The sequence below is a fragment of the Canis lupus genome, chromosome 28 (assembly GCF_003254725.2).
Source record: "Canis lupus dingo isolate Sandy chromosome 28, ASM325472v2, whole genome shotgun sequence".
In the NCBI taxonomy this organism is placed as follows: domain Eukaryota; kingdom Metazoa; phylum Chordata; class Mammalia; order Carnivora; family Canidae; genus Canis; species Canis lupus.
In genome coordinates this window covers 22,310,261-22,330,811 of record NC_064270.1, presented here as the reverse complement: position 1 = coordinate 22,330,811, position 20,551 = coordinate 22,310,261, and the positions used below count along the sequence as shown (strand labels likewise).

Below are 20,551 nucleotides of genomic sequence, written 5' to 3'. Positions count from 1 at the left end.
ATGGCCCTTAATTTTTTTTTTTTTACATTTGTCATAATAATCTTTCAAACTTTTTGGAATGAAAAACAGTTAAAAAAAAAAAAAGACATGAATTACAAGGTAGTAGAGCTTATTCTTAATTTTTGCCTGTGTATGTCATACAGATTCCAAGTTCTTGGATGCCAAGAGACTTGTGTTACATTTCTCAACTGCCCCAGAGTGTTTTGCATGGTGCCATGCTATCTAGAAAGTGCTGCTCAGTAAAAACGGGTAGTCTGTGACAATGAAACATGTGAAGGGCAGAAACAGTGAGAAAAGTTTAAAAGAAGATGAAAAGAAAAAGAGAAGCCCAGGACACCTGGGTGTTCAGTTGGTTGACTATCCGACTCTGTATTTCAGCTCAGGTCATGATCTCAGGATTGTGAGATCAAGCCCCTCATCAGGCTCCACACCCAGCATAGAGCCTGCTTAAGATTTTCTCTCTCTCTTTTTGCCCCTTCCCCCTCTAAAAAAAGAAAGAAAAAAGAAAAGAAAGAAAAGAAAAGAAAAGAAAAGAAAGAAAGGAAAAGAAAAGAAAAGAAAAGAAAAGAAAAGAAAAGAAAAGAAAAGAAAAGAAAAGAAGAAGAGAAACCTGATGGAAAGGGTGAGTCTCCATACTGACCAGCCCCTCCCTGAGTGAGTAGACATGTGGTCACAGTTCCTCACATAACTAACCCACCTTTCTCTCATTTCCTTGCAACGCTTTCCCAAATGACACTTTCCCAAGCTGTCTCTCCAGTGGCTGCTACCACTCCTTTGTCTCATTGCTTTCCAACCTCTCAGGGTCAATGGAAAGACTCATAGATGACTGGAGTGGTCATCGGGTCATCAGGTTAGCGGTGGTGTCAGAAGCTCCAGGGACACTTCACTCCCTACTCTGAGACTCTATTACCTCTCCCCTTTGAAAATGTGTCCGAGATAATCCTATCATTAATCTCCCTTCCCACTCATCCCCAACACTTCCACTACTGAAAGACCACTGACTCTGATTGTTTCCCACACTGCAGGTGAGTAAGTAAGGCTCAGGCACCCCCACCATTATTCCTTGGGAGGCCTCTGCATTTGCACAGTCCCTGCCCAAGGCCTGAGCCACCCCCTGCTAGGTTCCTCCCCTGCCCCTGCCAGCTGTACCCCTGGACCCTTCATCTGGAGATTCTTTCTCTGGCTGGGCCACCTCCCTGGCCAGGTGGGTTCTGACAGCACCTTCCATTCCTGGGGCCTCTGAGAAAAGTATTTTTACATCTCTCTCTCTCTCTCTTTTATTGACTTATTAATAAAGGACTTGTAGTGTCTAGAAAAAAAATATATTCCTGGTTATGACTCGTCTGAGGTCACGCAGTCATCCAATAATAAGTAGAACAGGAAGGAAAGGGGCCCAGGTCTCACTCTGTTCAGTGCTCCCTCTACCAAATATAGAGTGTCTGCCCCAAATGCAGTCTCTTCAGCATTGTTGCCCCAGAGAAGCTGGTCCCTCAAAAAGAAAAAGATGTAGCCTTGTCTTGGGAAGGGCTGGGGCAAGGAGAGCAGGGAAGCCAGTAGCAGAAGAAGTTCATTTCTGTTGACTTTGGACGGCCATTGGGCCTCCCATCTCTGCCTGACTAAAGGCTGTGTGGTCAGGAATAAAGCACCCCCAAACAGGGAAATCCAGTCTCTCTTTGCTCTGGCTCCTAGGGCAGTGCTGATCAGGGCCTGATGCCATGAGGTATGAGGTCTACTATCCAAAGACTGAAATTGCAAGAAACTTAAAAGATACGTACCGTCCGTATACTGGTTATTGAGCACAACAAGGAAATGACAAGAAGCCCTCTCGAGCTCTAAGACGTTACCATGGCACTATCATTTCCTGGAGCTGCATGCCCAGGAAACACTGGGTGCTTCACCTACCTAGAGGAATGCTAAGCTCACTGAACACATCCTCTGGTTCCCAGGAAGGCAAAGACAGGGGCTGTTTCAGCTCCACTTCCGTGTATTCTGGTGACCTCACATCCAGAGATTTCATTTCCACATACTTGGAGTTGTCTGCAAAACATGGGCCAAAACAGAGAAGTAAGGGAGCACGATGTACTTCAAAGATTCTCTGCAATCCTACACTGGCCCTGTGTGATCAGGAATGGGCCTCTGCACTGCTTAATGACATGAAGCTAGGGCGAGGACTGCTAATTAGAACCAAAATGCTGTAATTGAGAGTTTGCTCCACTGCCAAAAGAACGCCACACACACAAACCCTTGGCAACTCTTCCCCTTGGGTCCGTGGGGGATGGGCTGCTGGCTCCTTCAGTTGGGATGATCTGCACCTTGCCCTCCAACTCCGAAATCACTCCCTCTCTGCAGGCAGGAGGATCGCCGGAGGGCAAATATTGTGCTGACGCCTCTAGAAGCAGAGGCTGGCGCAGAAGGCAATGTCATCTTCACCTCAAGCTTGCTTAGCAGTGTTATTAAATATGAACTCCAAACACTGGGTGAGCTAATAAGCCATGAGCACCAGTGCGTGTTGAGACCTATATGGCAGAAAAAAGGGGTTCAATCAGGGCAAGGCGAACATTTCGCTCCTGCTTTATTCCTGCCTTGAGCAGACACAGCCCAGGCCTCAGTGTTTCTCTGGCAACAAGAAGGCAGTTCTCACGGCGGTTTCCATGGAGATTCGCAGGTGAAAAACAGTTCGGGTCAGCCTGCCGTGGAGGGGGGCCTGCGCCTCCAGCTCCCGGACCTGCTCGTGCCAGCCACAGGGCACTGGATGGAAACGTTTCTTTTCAAGCCTTTACTCAACGGTTTCTGCCCTCGACTCTCATACCCCTTCCTTCAGCCTTCAGAATGCTGCGGGCTTTCTGGGAAATGAAGCTCTAGTTATTTTCACTCAGAGCTACTCATCCCGAGCGCTACTCCTCTTCCCTCCTCCCTCCTCCCTCCTCCCCACTGTAGCCCTTGATGGATCTTTGTTTCCACTTGGCAGAGAAGATAGGGCTTAGCCTATTTTAAACTCTGTCTCTCATGATGTCATAGTGCCGGGCACAGACACAACATCACCTGCAGTGGAGTGGAGGCAGAGGACAGCCTGGGACGAGCCTTGTTTCACTGTCGGGCTGTGGAGAGCAGTGGGTCTGCGGCGGTAGCAGGGGCAGTGGGCTGTACCCGCCAGGAGCTCCTTATTCCTCCCTCTGCCCGCTGGGTGCTCCTTCCTTGCCTCGCACACTCCTGCCCCCTCACCTGGGCCTCACCGAAACAACAGCCTGAGTGGTCCACCCTTGTGCAGGCCTGAGAGGCTGCAAGGAACTGGAGCCCCTTGGCCTGCTAGCTCAAAACTTCTGCTGATTTTCGTTGTCAGAGTCCATCTGGGCTCCCGGAAATTCAGAAAAGTCTGTCCTATCTGAGTTTGCTTCTCAGAAAACATGTGGCCTCCTATCTGATTTCCTTTACACCATTTGCCCCAAAGCACTAACTGTTTAACCAGGCCTTCCAAAGCTGGCTTTCTGCACCAGCTTTAATGCTAGTTGAGATCTCACACATGTTGGTTCCAGCCTGCACATGCCCACACACCTCCCTAGGTGAGCAGTGGTCCCATCAACCCAACCGCACAGGAGAAAAGGGAGGTAGTTACCCTGGGTCGACACTCCTTGGCAAGCCTGGCTTTGGAGGTCGGTTTCCGGGCGAGGGCTGGCTTTCCCCTCCTGGGGGCTGCCTTCACAAGCCCCATCTTCGGGGGTCCCCCTGGCCTTGCAGTCATCGAGAGGTGGGCTAGGCTGCCGGGCCCCCTCCTCTGCTGGCTTGGGGGAAGACATTTGCTGGAGTGGAGGGGCCAGACGAACATCGGAGCTCTCCCCACCCTCTGCCTGCTTCTCGTAGCAATCTGAACCCTCCAGTGAGAGGCCTGTCTTCCGTTCAGCTGGCTTCCGCTCAGCGTCCAGATTTAGGCCAGGCATTTCCACGTCCATGTCACTGGGACAGCTCGTGGAAGCAGAAGGCAGGTCTTTGGGCGACTTGGGGTTGATTTCTGTAGCCCCATTCCCTACTGGCTTCACTCCCTCATTGGTGAAATCCTTGGCTACGTCCAGGTCCAAGGTGGTTGTCACACAGGGACATATTTCTGGGCAGATTTTGACCTTCTGATCAATGGGCACAATTTCTTCCAGTTCTGGGATGTCAGGTTCCATAATAAAATCTTCCTCCTCTCCAACCTCATCCACTGTAACCAGCTCCTCCATGTTGGTGGGATACCAGCTCTCTCCTTCTGCCTCACTTCCACTCTCCCACTCTTGCTCCTGAACCAAAATGCAGAAAAAAAGTCAGAGAGTGACTGAGGAGCAGGTCTTAGTATTCAAACCTGAGGGCCCCTCAAACCAGAAAGATCCTGAGCACCCTTACTTCTGCCTGGGGACATTTACTGGGTAATCAGGAGTTATAAACCCCTCAAGTCCCACATCTCTGATTCATCCCTAGAATGAGGCTCAAAACAGCATCGAGAGTAAGCCCTTAATGCTTAATCTACCATGTTTAAAATGGCACAAAGAATTTCAAACCCTGGTATAGAATAGGTGTTCCACAAACAGCTTCTGAATGAATGAATGAATGAATGAATGAATGAATAAAAAAAGGTATAAGCTCTAAATAAATCAGCTGGCTGGAGCTATTTCCTTGCATGAAGGCCATCACTAAATGTAACTGCAGCAAAATCACCCCCCCGCCCCGCCAGAATTCCCCCAAGCTCCCTTTCCCAGCAAGGGTGTAACTTTCACAGCCATGGCTCATACTTGGCCCCTCCTGAAATTTTCTCATGTCCCCAGCAGCCAGATTTCGCAGATCAGCTTCCCTGCCAGTGATACTCATCTCCCCACCTCTCCTGACCAGAAAGGCACAAAGCTGGCCGCGTTCCAAACACGTTTCATTTTGCGGAGGCAGCCACAGCACTATAACTGGATTTTTTACTTTAATTAAGTAAAATAATCTTTACAAGCACAGTAGATGTTTTGTTAATCCCAGGGTCTGGGCATGCTGAGGTCAGGGCCCCAGCTTGAGCATCCAAAGCTCCCCTCTTCCCCCAGCCCCTCCCAAGGGACCTATTTTGGGAGCCTGGCTCTGAAGCCTGAGTCTTTTTTTGGGCACATGTTTTCTCTTACGAGCACAGCCAAGTCGCTGGAGACTGAGGCAGAGCCCAGGCGTGTAGTAAAGATCTTCTTAATAAAGACTGTGGAGAGATCCCGGGCAAAACCATTCTTACAAGAAGTGGTGGCTTCATTCATGGAATCATGGGTGGGGTCTTGGATACACACCATGCAGCAAGTGGGGCGTCACAGGGCAGGATGGGGACTCCTGACACATGCTGCCCACTGGCCTTCACGCAGATGCGACTGTCCTGCCAGCACCTGGGACAAACTTTACCTTCTTTGTCCTTGTGTCTTCTGCATCCGAGAACTCCGTTTCTTTCTCCTTCCTGCCTGGTGATGAGGTGCTTTCTTTCATGCCCTCTTGCTCCTCTTTTCCAGCCTGACCAAAGGAAGAATAGAACAAACCAAATCAATGGTGAGTGAGCAGTGACAGAAGAAAGAGGCCAAGAGAGAAAATGACACTGGGCTCAACTAACAGTCATCAGGTTGTCTCACAGACACCATTTCCTTTGTCCTCACTGAACCCCTCGGAGGCAGGTGCCTTTTCTTTCACAGATGAGGAAATTAAGGATCAGAGAGGTTAAGTAACTTGCTCAAGGTCACATAGACAAGTGGAGCCACAGAAATGTCTTAATGGTTGGACTGATGTCTTCAGTGGGGCAGAAATCTCTGGCAAACTGCATGTGTTTAACAGTTGTGAAACCTACAAGCAGTGAGGGTGAGTAAAGGGACCAAGGGTAAACTGGCCCTGGGGTTGACAATCATCATGGTGACATCTCCCCAAAAGTTCTGTTTTGGCCATAAAAATCACATCCAAGCCACTTATGGGTAGGAAGGGGCTTGTCAACAACCAATTCCTCCTCTCACCCCTTTTCTGTCCTCTCTTTGCCCTGGAGCTATAGCCCAAATTAGTAATCCCCTCCCTCCTGCCTCTATTCCCTCCCTCAAATTCACTCCCTCATGATAGCTAGTGCTCATGTCTGAGAAATCAAATAACTGAAAGCAGGTGTTTGGTCGAGAATGAGAGTCTCTGATCAGCCTTGAAAACCAGGGTCAGCAAACTATCATCCTCAAGGCACTGAACCAGTGTCTCTTTTTATGTAATCTGTGAATTAACCAGACCGTTCCGATTTTAAATAGTTGCATTTTTAAATGATCACATAAATACCTACATAGTATCTTCACTTTGGCTTCTTGGCCCACATAGCCTAAAACATTTACTGTCCTCTGCTTTGTAAAATAAGTTTGCCAACCCTCATTTTAGAAGTTTTTGGAGGATATTCTCCAATGACCTCAACTTTGGCCACCAAATCAATGACTCTTCCTGGACTTTCTCAAGGGCACGTTGCATTTTCTTGACAATTTTGGCTGAGGTTGGCTCTAAGTCAATGATTCTAGTTCTGATTTCTAATGACCAGACACACCTCTCTTGAGTTGACAGGGAGCCAGCTGGGGCAAGAGCTCAGGGCTGACTGGTTTAACCAGTTATTACCAGACAGGGGAAGAGAGCTGAAATCCTTATGTCCTTGCTCTTTCTGGTATTTAGAGCAGAAGATCCTTCTGCAAGTTCTGCTCTAGTCTTCCAAGCTATCCTAAATGCAAAGCAGCTCCAAATGCCTTTTTAGCCTTTAGAATCCATAGCTTCTACCAACAGGAGACCTGTTTCTTTATCTCCCTGAATAAACTACCTATGGCCCTCCCTTGTCCAAGTAAGTAACCCTTACCCCCCCCAAGCAATTCCTACAGCCACACTCCTAGGTCAACACAGTAGAGACCCCCCCACCCCCCAGTTCAAGCGGGGAGAGGCAGGGACAGCCTGGCTGGCTGGAAGTCCCTCGCCAGTTGGATCCTGGCGCTTCCTCCCTGCAGACAAAGGAAATGGAGCAGTGACTTCAGTGTACCCCATGTTCTGGGATCACTTCATGTGAGAGTAGCAGCTTAAGGAAAACCAACAAATGCAACCAATGTACCCACTGCCCACACCAGCTCACAGATTAAGATATTAAGTCCCAACTGTTGTGAGCAAGGCCTGCCTCCGTAGGGCTAGGTCTACTGATAAACCACCTCCTAACTTTTCTCCCCATTCTGCTCCGTAGTCTCCTAAGTCTATTCTCCCCAAGACAATCAAGAATGATCACTTCAAAATTCAAAAACTACCATAATCTCACTGTATATTCTTGCTCAAATATTTCATTTGCTTCCCTTGCACTTGGGATGAAGACAAAAATCCACAACCTGCCCACAAGGCCTTGTGTGATATGACCCCTTGACAGATCAGACATACCTCCCACCATTCCAACCCGGCTCTCTGTTCCTGTAACACCGGCCTCCAGCCACAGGGCCTTTGCACGTGATGTTCTGTCTGCTTTCCTTCCTTTTCACTCAGTGAAACCAAACCCATCATTCCCTCAAATCTCAACAGTCACATCCTAACACAGGGAAGTCTCTGATTCATCATAGGCATTAAGCAGTGCATACCTCCATTGCCTTCTTAGCACCCAACACTCATGCTCTTCCACTCATCTGAGGGATTGATCAATATACTTTTCGAATAGACCATGAGCTCCATGAGATCACAGGTCATTTCGGCTTTCACTCAGAACAGTAGCCCCAGTGCTAGGTGCTCTGTGGACATTAGTCAATAAAAGAACAGAGACTTGAAGGCTTGAAGGAGCGGCAGAGGCTGCCTCTGTCATGCTTGGGTCTCTATCTAGGCTCCAAATGAGCATGATTAGTTTTTCTATTTCTGCCTCCTATGGACTGTTTATACTGGGGACTCCTGGACTCCATCTGGCCCACAGACATGTTTTGGCCTATACAGTTTCTAAGATGTGGGACATTTCCTAAGTATCTAGACTTTGGTGCTGCTTTTCAGAAAACTGAGGGATCTAAGAGCTCAGGCCATGCAGCCCTGAATGACAGCCATAAAATGGAGCTGAGCACAGTGGCTAACTGCCCCCAACAGACAAGTACCTCCTCCTCGGGTGGCCATGGTCCCTTCTCTCCACGTTGGCTCCACTCCTATTACCTGGTTTGTATCCCCTGCCTGGCTTCCCTGCTCCAGGTATCTGGGTCTGTACCTTGATCACACTTCTAGTAAGGTGAAGGGATGCTTTCCGTGTTCACTGTACTCAGTGACTTGATTTCTGGGGTCTTATGCTCAAAGTTAGGTCCTATGTGTGGATTTGGCCACCCACCAAACACTGAGCAGCACACACACTGGCCTCTCCCACATGGGCACTTTTCCAAAGATCTTAGAGGTTCCAAGCGAGCACAAGCTCATTAAAGTCCTACAAAAGCCTTGTGATCACCCTCATTTCACAAATGAGAAAATGGAGGCAGAGAAGAATGGGGTGTGACCTGGTTCTCAGGAGCCAGGCCTTTGTCTCCAGGGTCTGGGTTCAATCATTTCTTTCTTCCTTCAGCAAATACGTATTGATCACTGTGTTAGTCCCTGATCTAGGGACTGGGGACACAGCAGAGAACACTGCAGACAAAAATTCCTGCCCTTCTGGAGGTTACATCTGGTGGGGCGGTGGGGCGGAGGAAATAGATACTAAGTAAAATACAGACAGATATCAGGGGATAAGGTGGGCCTAGGAATGGTCATCAGAGAAGGAAGAGAAGCAGGTTGGAACATCGTGGTTTTACGTAGTGGTTTTTCTCTCTAGGAATAAACATGGGGAGAGCGTGACAACGAGTAAACACAAAGGAGAGGAGGGAGCCAAGCTGACTTCAGCGGGGAGAGGCGCCTAAGCAGGGGAACGCATGTAAATGCCCTGTGGTGGGAGCTGCCCTGTATATTAGGAGAAAGGCAAGGACACCATACTCAGCCCTGCTGCTTCTATCTCTAAGTCCAACCACCGCCTGTTGCCTGACTCCTGGGGCAGCCCTGGTGGGTGGGGGTTGTGGTTGTCCTCAAGATTGTGATACACAGTTTAAGATCAGCAAAGAAGACTTGGTTCTGCTGATATTCCACCAAATGGTGTTTGGCTTCCTGGCTCCAAACCCACAGACACAATCTGTTGGGGACCCCAGCAAGTCCCTACTGACCCCGCTCTAGGGGTATTAGAGGCAGAATCAGCTAGAGAGACAGAATTTAGGGAAACCCATGGGACTTTCTGGGCATCTTTTTTTGCATCAGGGCTCTGGGGATGACCCACACAGTGTGTGTCACCTTAAATGGGCAAACCGATGACAGCAGGTGGGTAAAACAGTAGGAGCAATAAGGTTACTGAGGAAGAGCAGCAGAAATGTGGGTAGGATCGGGAAGGGGCAGCTCCACCCCTTTGCTGGTGGCCCATGTATGAGGTCTGGGCTTGAGCCCCTGCTCAAGGAGCTGTTGTTCTCTGTCCCACGGAACCTCTTATTGAGGCACTGACCCATCACTAGCCCCTTAGATCCCTCCAAGCATGGACACACTTCTTAAAAACAACCTCTGGTTCACTGGTCCTCAGGATCCAATTCCAGTCCTCAGCCAGGCACTGGAAGGCCTTCATGGGTCCACTTTCCACCCTAGGTCCCTAATCTCATCTCCTGAGCTCCCCTCGATAGGCCAGTCAGGAGAAACTGTGGCAGACTCTGAGATGGGCAGACTACAGGGTGTTCTGTCCATGGAAGGCTGGACAGCAGTTTGTTGTCTAGCATGCCCCTCCAGGAGGTCTGATCCCACAGGAGTCTGCACATTTCTTTATCTTGAGCTGAGCGATTTTGCATCCCTGTAAACTGCAGGAGATGAAGAGTGCAGATGATTCTCAATCAGAGAGGCAAAGGAATTTTATATGGTGGAGATGCCACTGGCTTCCTATTCCCATGGAAGAGGCCAGTTTTCTATCTATTGAAATACATTTCTGCATTCCTGATTGCCTCTCCATGATGCCTGCTCTCTGGATTTTTTTTTTAAGATTTTTATTTATTTATTCATGAGACACATAGAGAGAGAGAGAGGCAGAGACATAGGCAGAGGAAGAAGCAGGCTCCATGCAGGGAGCCCGATGTGGGACTAGATCCCGGGACTCCAGGATCACGCCCTGGGCCGAAGGCAGGCGCTAAACCACTTAGCCACCCAGGGATCCCTTGGATTCTCCTTTGAACCAGCCTTTACATTTTCTGGCTCTCTCGTTAATTAACGTGTTAAATAACATCTTTGACATGTATTCATTTTATATTTGCATAAGGGCCATGATTTTACCTTTCAAAAACATTATCCTTTAACATGCCCTAAAGAGGCAGCCACGCTATCTGCAGGTTCTTGAAACCAGTCTTCCTTTCTCACTTTTGCCCTCACTGCTTCCCAAATTGCTTTCCCTCCTCTTTCAATGCCCAGCTCAAGTGCCACCTCCTTTGTGCAGCTGTCCCCCTCTCCTTATGCAGAGGGAATGCCACAGGGCAGCTCGTCCACTACTCTCCTCCAGCTCGGGCCCCACTGAATGTAAATCATTTTTGCAGCTCTCCTTCCACCATTAGACCTTGGTCTCTGCCACAGCATGGACCACATCCTTCACCTTTGGGCCCCCCATATCTAGTACCGCTACCCACCAAAGCATGGAAGAGTGAATGCAGTAGTGGACAAAAGCGTGACTCTGCAGTATCCATAGAGTTGAGAATTGGCTCCTTATTTCAACTTAGTCCCTGTCACCACCTCCTGAGTCAGATACGCATGTAGGGTTTTTTTAAATTGGGCTCTTTATGCAGATCTCCCCTCTCCAACATCCACTATCTGCTCCTACTTAAATGTAGGTGGTTTTAGCAAGAAGTGTAAGTCAGGTTAGAGTGTGAATTTTGTACCCAGAGTCCTCACGACCCACTGTGTGAACTGAAATCATGTAGTAGGTTATAAGCCCTTTCAGACGCTTGGATGAAAGGTGCCAACCAATTGCCAAGCACTTTTATTACAGTGGAAGTAACGCATTGGACAGTGTCCAGAGGCAGCACACCAAGCCCTGGGCAGCCGGTGTAATTTAGTGGCTGGTGGCTGCTTCTCTTTACCCCCTCTTTCATACTGCAGGGTCGGCAGATGCTTTTGGCAGAAGAAAGGATGGAGCAGATCAAACCAAATCTCCCAGGGCTGAGTCTGTGGGTGCAAACACCGTGGTGCCCCTCCACCCCAGACACACACAGGGCCACAGAAGGCCTTTGCATCAGGTCGCTGCCTAACGTCTAGCACAGGCAGCAGCATGCCAAGGGATTCAGAGACCCACCACTCTGCTATCTCCTGACTGTGTGTCCTTGGGCAACTACCTTGGGCTCTCTGGGCCTGAGTTCCCTCATCTCTAGCCCTAATAGTATTACTACCAATATTCCTCACACAGTTGCTGTGAAGATTGAATACCTTGATTGAGATAAGGTGTTCAGTCCAGTGCCTGGCACAGAGTAAACCTTCAGTGTTTCATTCATTCGATAAAAGTGCATCACCATTATGGGAGTATTACTCTGCTCGGAAACCTGCCTCTCCTTACCTGGGGAAGAGACTGCATCATTACCTCATTCCCCGTCATCCTGCTTTCTTTTCTGTCATCAGCTCCTTCTTGGTCTCTATCAGGTCTCTTGGTTCTGTTTTTCTCATTTTGCTTAGACTTGGTGCTCTCAGGGGTGCTAGGGACCTTCGGCTCCAGCCCGTCTTCCTTGCCTGAGTCCTCGGGGTGGGGGTGTCTGCTTTCCCGCAGCCTGGCCTCTTCTTTCCTCCTGGACCTCCCAGGAGCATCCTGCTGTTGCTTTACATACTTGTCCGATTTGCCTTTGGGCTCCTTCCGGTAGTAGCCATCCTCTCGGCTCTTGTAGCCCGACGCAGAGTGGGGAGGACCGGGGGACCCGGGCCTCAGGTGCTTTTCTCGGTGGCCCCTCCCTCCTTCCAGCCGCTCATCTAGCTCGGCTTTGTCCAGTTGCCAGGGGTAGTGTTTGCGATCATGTGGCCACAGGTCTGCCCTGTCCCTCTTGTCCTCCCCGTTCTCCCTCCAGGGCCCCGGGTCTCGCTCCTCCTCCCTCCTGGCATAGGGCGAGTGCTCCCATGAGTCCCGGCTGTTGCCCCAGTCGGCCCGGGTGGGGCCCAGAGGGCTGTGGGAAGAGCTGCAGGAGGTGAAGCTCGGAGTGTGGGACCTCGGGGACAGTGACCGGCTCACTGGGCTGCGAGACCGTGGCCTTTCTGGGCCATACCTGTTAGAGAGCAAAAGAGTGGGTTTTAGAATCTGTGTGTCCCAAGCCCCATGTACCATGCACAGATACAACTAGCCCCTCGCACAGACACACCCACACAGAACCCCATGAAGCCACACGCTCTTCATTGCAACTATAGAGACAACACAGAGAGTGGTATAGGAGAGAGCTTTTCCTCCCTGGTGGCGTCTAGGAGGAGGGATTTTTCCTAAGGACAGTCCTGGCCATCTGCGCCCCTATACTCATTCTGCTCCTGGGAACTGGGATAAATAAATGGATTGGTTTGGCTCCACTCCATCTTTCTTCCTCTTGGAAGGAAGCTAGGCTCAGGCAGCAGGCAACTCTCCCCCTGGAATGTGGGGAGGTTGTCCTGGTCCAGCCTGGTGGGCAAGGCTGCCTGACCCTGGGGTTCAATTACTCAGCCCCTTGGCTACAAAACCAAAGCCCCAACTTCACCTGACTTCTACCATAATAAAGGCAACCTCTTGGCCTCCATTCGTCTTGTTTTTCATCTCAGTTTGTTCAGATCCTGGGCATGGCAAGAGGCTGCTAGTTACTGGGAGGATGAGAGTGAGGAGGGCAGGCTCTGAGATTTCAAACCAAAGATGAAGGAAGGCCTTTTGGGGTTGGATTTTTGGAACCTTAGAGCTCCGACCAGTTCGTGTTTCAGATGAAGAGATTGAATCCCAGAAAAGGACCTCAATCTGTCTAGGATTTAGAGCAAGACCTCTTAGTTCCTCCTAATACTGCAGAAATGCAGGCAGTATGGTATGGCTTTATACATGTTTAAAAAACAAAACAAACAACCATTAAAAAAAAAAATCTCAAATGAATGGAAATTCCAAACTTAAGCAGCTACATACAAAGATACACACATACATAAACACTTTCTCTTTTTCTCTCTCTTTCTGAAGGTTGTTTGGGTATTAAGCAGACCTACTTAATCACATATATATATACCCATTATTATAAAAGAATAGGTGATTTTCATTTGGTTCCCAAATACAGGTAGCCCATGCAGCCCTCACTAACCAGGGGACACTCCGATGTGGATCACTAGCACCAGGGTGCCTTGACCATGGGTGGGGAAAGAGCCTGGATTCAGCCCTCTGCAGTGACGTGAGAGCGCCATCTGTGGCAGCCGTGGGTAAGAACCATAGATTGTGCAGGCCAGGGGCTCACCCCTTGGCTCTCCACAGGGGCTGTCCTTGTAGGGCAGCAACAGTGGGAAACTTGTAGCCCCAATTTGGCATGGTCACAATTCCAGTAGGAAGAAATGAGTTTGAAAACTGAATGCATTCCATGTTCAGAGTAGGTGACTGGGGAAGTCACTACTTTGGGCGGGGGGGGGGGGGGGGGGGTTTACCTGCATCTACATTCAGCTCATGAAAAAAATCAACAGGTGGTTCTAAATAGACCACACACACACACACACACACACACACTTTCAGGTAGTTTTAGCAGAGTGTAGACTTGCCCCAAAGAGTCAAATACCACCAGAACCCTTCCTCTATATATTCCTTTCCAACAAAGGAGGAACAGATTAAGAAGGGGGCTTACCATCTTGCATTTTCCTGAGGCTTAACCTGAGCAGCACTTCTAGACTGGACTGATGACTTCCATCAGGCACATGGAAAAGTGGGGCCTAGATAAGCTGATGGACAGGGCAAGGGCAAGGGAAGGGCACGGTTGACTCAATACCCCAAAGAATGAGAGACAGGAGAGTGTCCCAACTACCCGAATCTGCCCTGATGCCCAGGGCTGGGGCCTCACCTGTCTGCTTCTCGGAACATGTCCCTCTCCCTCTGGGAATGCATGTCCTGGATGATGGCAGCCACAGTTTTTCCAGGTTTCTAGGCAAAGTCAGAGAGGTCATTATCAGATCAGAGATAGCCATGCAAACACAAAAGGGAGCAGTGAGGACTCAGATCCACGGCCCAGTCCACCCAAGAGGAAAAGTACCTTTTTAGAGGAAGAAAATGTTTAATCCAGAGCATGAGGAGTGTGAGCATAATGCTAAATGGAGTGACCCTGACCATTTGGGTACCTCTTTATTGTAGACCATTTCAAACATACACAAAAGCACAGAGAATGGTATACTGAACCCCCATGACTCCATTTCCATTGTCAACAATTCTGACCAATCTTGTTCATCTATACCCCCAACCTTTCCCCCACCCTACAGAATATTTTGAAGCAAGTCTCAGACATAGGGTCTTTTCATCCATTCTATGATGACACTGATGTTGCTCAATAACCCCACAGGGGACCATCCACGGTGCTCATGATCAACACATCTTGCTGCGTTTAAGGGTGAGAATCCAAGCCCCATGCTGTCCCAGGAAAACACTGGCATACTCAGAGGGATGCACCTTGGTCTGAGAATCTCAACTCAGGAAGAACAGCCCAGCTCTGCCCCCAGCTGACTGGGTGATCTAGGGTCAAGGCTTGTCTGTGGGAGACTCACTCTCTCCACCTATAAAAGTGAGATAATGAGGCCCATCTGGCATCCACCAACAGCCTTGGGGCATGGCGGGCTCCGCTGATAAAAGCCACAGGTTCTGGGCCTACATAAAAGGAGCTGCTGGAGAGTTTCCTCTGACCTCAAAAGTCCTGGGAAGATGCTGAAACCTTCCAGATGAGCCCTGAACTTGTCACAGCCCGGCCCTGTCAGAGCAGCTCTTATCCTTCTCGACATTGCTTTCCAGAGTCTCCATCCCTTCTCACCTGACTCCTTCCACCTGGACACCCTCTGTTTGGCCAATTCACTTCTGCCTTCAAGAACTACTCAGTAATCTTTCCCTTCTTTACACAACCAAGTCACACTGCCAGGACTTCTCGAAGCTCCCGTACTTATGCAGTCATGTTTAAGTCTTGTATAATTTCCACAAAAATAGGCTGTCTCTTCAGTTACATAGCAAACTGTCCCCAAGTGAGGACCAAGCTCCTTGCACCACATCTTACGTGGAGAAGACCCTTTATCACCATTTGCTGAAAGAATCTTCCTAAGAGCACCATGGAACATACTCAACACTGCTTCCCAGCGCCAGAGACCCTCTCTGTGGCTGGGAGGCTGGCCAGACCAATGGCTCTGAAACCAGGCCCTCTAGCCCCAAACCACCCAGGACCCCACTCCAAATCTACTGAAGGAAATCTCTGATCAGAAGAACCTGAAAACTCCCCTGATCATTCTCTGATGCAGTAACTGGGAGACACTGGTTTAAATTATTCCAAGTTCCCTTCTGCATAGAAGATGCTAATTCTGGAGAAGTCTTCTGTAGAACAACCCAGAAAATACTTCTTCCAAGGTCTGCAGGAAGAAAAAACTCACTATTTACTATTCCTTCAGATTCACTCTTTCCCATTCATTCCATGTATTTGTGGGGCACCTGTTATGTGAAAGGGCCCCGAGGATTAGAGACTCTGCCACAAGTGTATAGGGAGACATGATCGCCAGCATGAGGAAATATTCAGGAGAGGAGATGAGAAATAAATCTCCTCTTTGTCTCCCTTCACCCTCCACTTTGCCTGGTGGGCTAAAGGTAAAGGTCGAGAGAAAAGACCAATCAAACCCCACACACACAACACCCCGCTCTGCAAGCCCTGGTGGGAGCCCAAGTGGTGGCCCCTCTGACCCAGAGATGCATATGGATCTGGTGTTTTGCCGTCTACCTCCCTGGGAGGCACTTCCCCCTCCTCCACCCTTGCTCTGAGCGGACACAGGCCCGGCCTGTCACAGGCTGGCCTTCCCTGGCCACAGAGATTGGTTCAGGGAAGGACATGTGTCCCAAACTAGCCCAATAACAGGGCCTCTCAGGACTTCTGAGGAAGCTACTCTGGAAAAACTCTGGCTCTCTCCGGGAAAGAAACAGGAGGATGAGAAGCCAGAATTGGTGAAGTCAATGAAGCCATGACGCCACCTAGAGGATGGAATTGGGGCTGTCAGGGGCCGTCCCAAGGAGACCCCCCAAAATAAAGCAAAGCCAGCAGAAGGTGAAGTGGAGAAGAGCCAAGTCCTAATGATATCACTTAGGCTCTGAGTCCAGCTGTACCCGCAGCCAGGGCTACTCCTGGACTTTTCGTTTACAGGAGCCAATAAATTCCTGGTTTTTATTTTAGTTGATAAGTTGAGACAATTTTCTGCCACTTGCAGGGAGAAAGTCCCAGCTGATTCATGTCAACATAGGGCCCATGTGCACGCATTACTATGTAATTGAAGTACTACATTTGGAGATGCTTTCACAGAGAGCCATTGTGACAGCTTGGGAGCAGAAAATCCTTTCTAAAAGGCAGAAAACGACGTGTTCTAGATCCCTGCTACTCAAGCGTGCTGTGAGAACTGGCAACACCTCCTGGGAGCTTGTTGGAAAGGCAGAAATACAGCCCTGCCCCAGGGAACCAGAAACTTTAACAGGACCTGCCAGGGATCTGTATACACATTAAAGTCTGAGAAGTTCTGTTAGACTATTATCTGCTGCTTACCAGCTGGGTGACTAAATGCAAATTACCTGATTTCTCACGTGGACAATGGAGATCAGACTCATACAATATAGAGATGCAGACATACGCAAAACCAAAACAGGCCTAGGTTTTAATCATGGCTTTCCCAATACCTACAACCTTCTGCAAATCACTGAACTTCTATGAGCCTCCATTTCCTTATCTGTAAAACCGAGATCATGAACACCTGTCTGACAGTACTGATGTCAGGATTACAGTAGATAACGTATGGGAAGTGTCTGGTGCATGACTTGACCCAGAGTGCCAGGACTCAATTAAAGGTACCCATTCTTGGGCAGCCTGGGTGGCTCAGCGGTTTAGCGCCGCCTTCAGCCCAGGGTGTGATCCTGGAGTCCTGGGATCAAGTCTCATGTCAGGCTCCCTGCATGGAGCCTGCTTCTCCCTCTGCCTGTGTCTCTGTCCCTCTCTCTCTCTCATGAATAAATAAAAATCTTTTTTTTTTAAAAGGTACCTATTCTTGTTATAATTGTTGTACTGTCATAATTACTGTTATTATCCACCCAGTACACCTCACAGGGGAAGGTGACTGCAAGACTCAAAGAGATAGTGCATGAAAAAAAGGAGTGATTAAAACCAAGGAACTCAAGGTAGAGTCCTTTACTGATCTGGTAAACTGAGGTTCACACAGTTGAAGCACCTTGTCGAAGCTCATCAGAGCAGGGAGAGGTAAAAGCTAGGTAGCACCAGTACCCTCCAATCCGGAACAGGTCACATGGTTGTCGATGGTTCTATTTTCCCATTCTTCCTCACACCAGACTGTGAGCTCCTCCACCAGCTTTCTAGGTCTCTAGCCATGGTGCCTAGCCCAGTTCCTGCCCACAGTGGGTGCTCAGTGAACACTTGCTGAATGCAGACCTTGACTACATGACCTCATTAGACCCTGGTGTTTGCACCACCCCAAACTATATCCCGCAGTAAGGTACTACAGGGCCTTAGTACCTTCATTTAAAAGCTGAGTACTGCTGCTAATCCTAATAAGAATCTTACAACATCTCATTTTGAGACCAGAGATCCACTGGGAATTTACTTATTTTTTTAAAAGATTTTATTTATTTATTCATGAGAGTCACACAGAGAGAGACAGAGACAGAGGCAGAGGGAGAAGCAGGCTCCATGCAGGGAGCCCAATGTGGGACTCGATCCTGGGACTGCGGGATCACGCCCTCAACCACTGAGCTGAAAGCAGATACTCAACCACTGAGCCCCCCCACGCGCCCCTCCACTGGGAATTTAAAGCAGAAATTCCATTGTAGCCTCCAGCGGGGAATCCAGGAGAATAGAAACTTTGTGTATGGGATGGGATCTTTCATTTGTCTGAGAAAAGCAACTTGCTTTCATTCCCCAGGGGGAAAAAATGCCAGGTTCTGCTAGAATTGTTGGCAAAGGAACTTCAGAAGCAATAATGCAAGCAAAACAGAATCAAGACTTTGGCAATCGGCAGCAGGTTGACACATTACACTCTATGTCTGTAGACTTGTCAGAATGCAGCTCCTAGCTAGCAACAACCACTGAGCCTGCCTTTGTCTTCTGCCTTCAACCTCGAAGGCAGATTAAAGGCTGTGGGTCATGAATAAAATGGATCTTAAATAAATGTGGAATAAGCTAAAGCAAACTGGAAGGTCGGCTATTAAAATGGGACAGTAGAAAGCACAAAATAAGACACAGATTTAAGTACAAATATAACAATTTAATTACAATATATCTAAATGAGGACACTTAGGTGGCTCAGCGGTTGAGCGTCTGCCTTTGGCTCAGGGATTGATCCTAGGGTCTGGGGATGGAGTCCTGCATCAGGCTCACTGCAGGGGCCCTGCCTCTCCCTCTGCCTATGTCTCTTCTCTTCTTTTATGAATAAATAAATAAAACCTTTTTAAAAAGCAATATACTTTTATTGGATTAAGTACTCCAGATAAGTGAACTCCTTGCAAACCATTAAGATGACACAATCTAAAGAAAAGCATGGACATTAAAAAGAAACTTTCCACCACAGAAGATCCAAATGGAATAGCCAATGAACATAGGACAAAGGGCTCAACCTCAATTAGTAATCAGGAAAATAAAAAATAAAACCATGATAAATCATGATACTATCCCAGGTAGGCAAAAATTAAAGAAAAAATGTTAGCAAGAATGCAGACCACTGAAAACTCTTACACTAGTAATAATGTAAATCTGGGACAGCTACCTTTGATAAGAACCTGCTACGATTATCAGTAAAGCATGCCTTGAGATCCAGTGATTTCACTCCTAGTTATGTATGTGCCCCAAGTTACACTCTCATGTACACATGTACCAAGATACCACATTCAGGAATGTTCACAGTAATTTGTTCCTAATACCCTAAAACTGGAAACAGCCTAAATGTCCATCAACAGTGGAACGTATAAATAAATTTTGGAAGCATACATACATAAATAAATTTATGTAACAGTGAAAATAGACAGACACACCCAGCATGGATGGCAGATGTTGAATGAAAGAACACAAAGAGTATAATTCCATTCATGTAAAATTCAAAAATAGGCAAAAATGATGATGTTAAGAGAGGCACAGCTGGGTTGTGGAACTATACAGAAAAGAAAAGAAGTGATCATCCTCAAAGTCAGGAGAGGGGAGAGGGAGGGACTCAGAGGAGCTTCTGGGTGTGGCTGATGTCCTAGTTCTTGACTTTGGGGGTGGTTTTATGGGATTTCAACCATTACTACTTTTAAAAAATTTTATTTTTTTGGAGATTTTATTTATTTATTTGAGAGAGATAAAGAGGAGGGAAGCAGAGGGTGAGGGACAAGCAGGCTCTATGCTGAGCACAGAAGCCCAATGAAGGGCTCAAGATCATGACCTGAGTCAAGGTCCAGAGTTAGAGGCCTAACCTACCTAGCCACCCAGGTGCTCCCATTACTTTTTTTTTTTATGATAGTTACACAGAGAAACAGAGAGAGAGGCAGAAACATAGGCAGAGGGAGAAGCAGGCTCCATGATTCGATCCCGGGTCTCCAGGATCACACCCTGGGCCAAAGGCAGGCGCTAAACCGCTGCGCCACCCAGGGATCCCGGTGCTCCCATTACTATGTTTCAAGTATACAATACAAGGCAGCCCCGGTGGCGCAGCGGTTTAGCGCCGCCTGCAGCCCAGGGTGTGATCCTGGAGACTCTGGATGGGGTCCCACGTCGGGCTCCCTGCATGGAGCCTGATTGTCCCTCTGCCTGTGTCTCCGCCTCTCTGTGTCTCTATGAATAAATAAATAAAAATCTTTTTTAAAAAAGTATACAATACATAACTAGTCATCTTTCTGAATGTATGTTATATTTCACAATAAAAGAAGGGAGGAAAAGAAAGAAAAAATAAGAGAGAAATGTAGAACAAGCTAAAACAGAAACAAAAGCTGTTTGGAATGATCTGAATTCATCCCTGACAGTCATTCTGACAGTGGCCAATGCAGTCATGTGCTGTTTAGAAGGGGCTTCAGATGTGATTATAGAGGACAGAGGAGTGAATAAGAGACCAAGATGGGGTGGTAGTGAGAAAGGAAGAAAAAGTTACTGAAGATCTCTCTGGGTAGAGAAGGAGGTTATATTCAGGGGTTTATGCTTGGAGCTCCCACCTCTGAAATGCAACCTTATGTCCCTTCTTTCTTCATCTTTCAAAAGAGTTCCCTTGTAAAATCCTCCTTGGGTCCAGGGTAACTAGTTATCCTGTCTCCAGCATCCCTTTGCATTTTGTATTTTCCTCAATAAGCATTTTTCTTGATATGTTATAATGG

The 20,551-nt window shown here is 48.1% G+C and overlaps 1 protein-coding gene across 4 annotated transcripts in view; it reads right to left on the bottom strand.

Annotated features, from left to right (window-relative positions):
• RBM20 (RNA binding motif protein 20) overlaps positions 1–20,551 on the bottom strand; it is a 190,732-nt gene that overhangs the window by 11,873 nt on the left and 158,308 nt on the right. For all 4 annotated transcript variants that reach the window (XR_007406709.1, XM_049103094.1, XM_049103095.1 and 1 more), the window contains exons 8-12: positions 14,043–14,122; positions 11,600–12,269; positions 5,392–5,496; positions 3,614–4,274; positions 1,903–2,037 (exon numbers count right to left, since the gene is read on the bottom strand). Coding sequence is in view for 3 of the 4 variants with exons in the window: in XM_049103094.1 (XP_048959051.1) it covers positions 1,903–2,037; positions 3,614–4,274; positions 5,392–5,496; positions 11,600–12,269; positions 14,043–14,122 (1,651 nt within the window). In the remaining variant the exon portion in view is untranslated. The remainder of the gene's footprint in view (positions 1–1,902; positions 2,038–3,613; positions 4,275–5,391; positions 5,497–11,599; positions 12,270–14,042; positions 14,123–20,551) is intronic.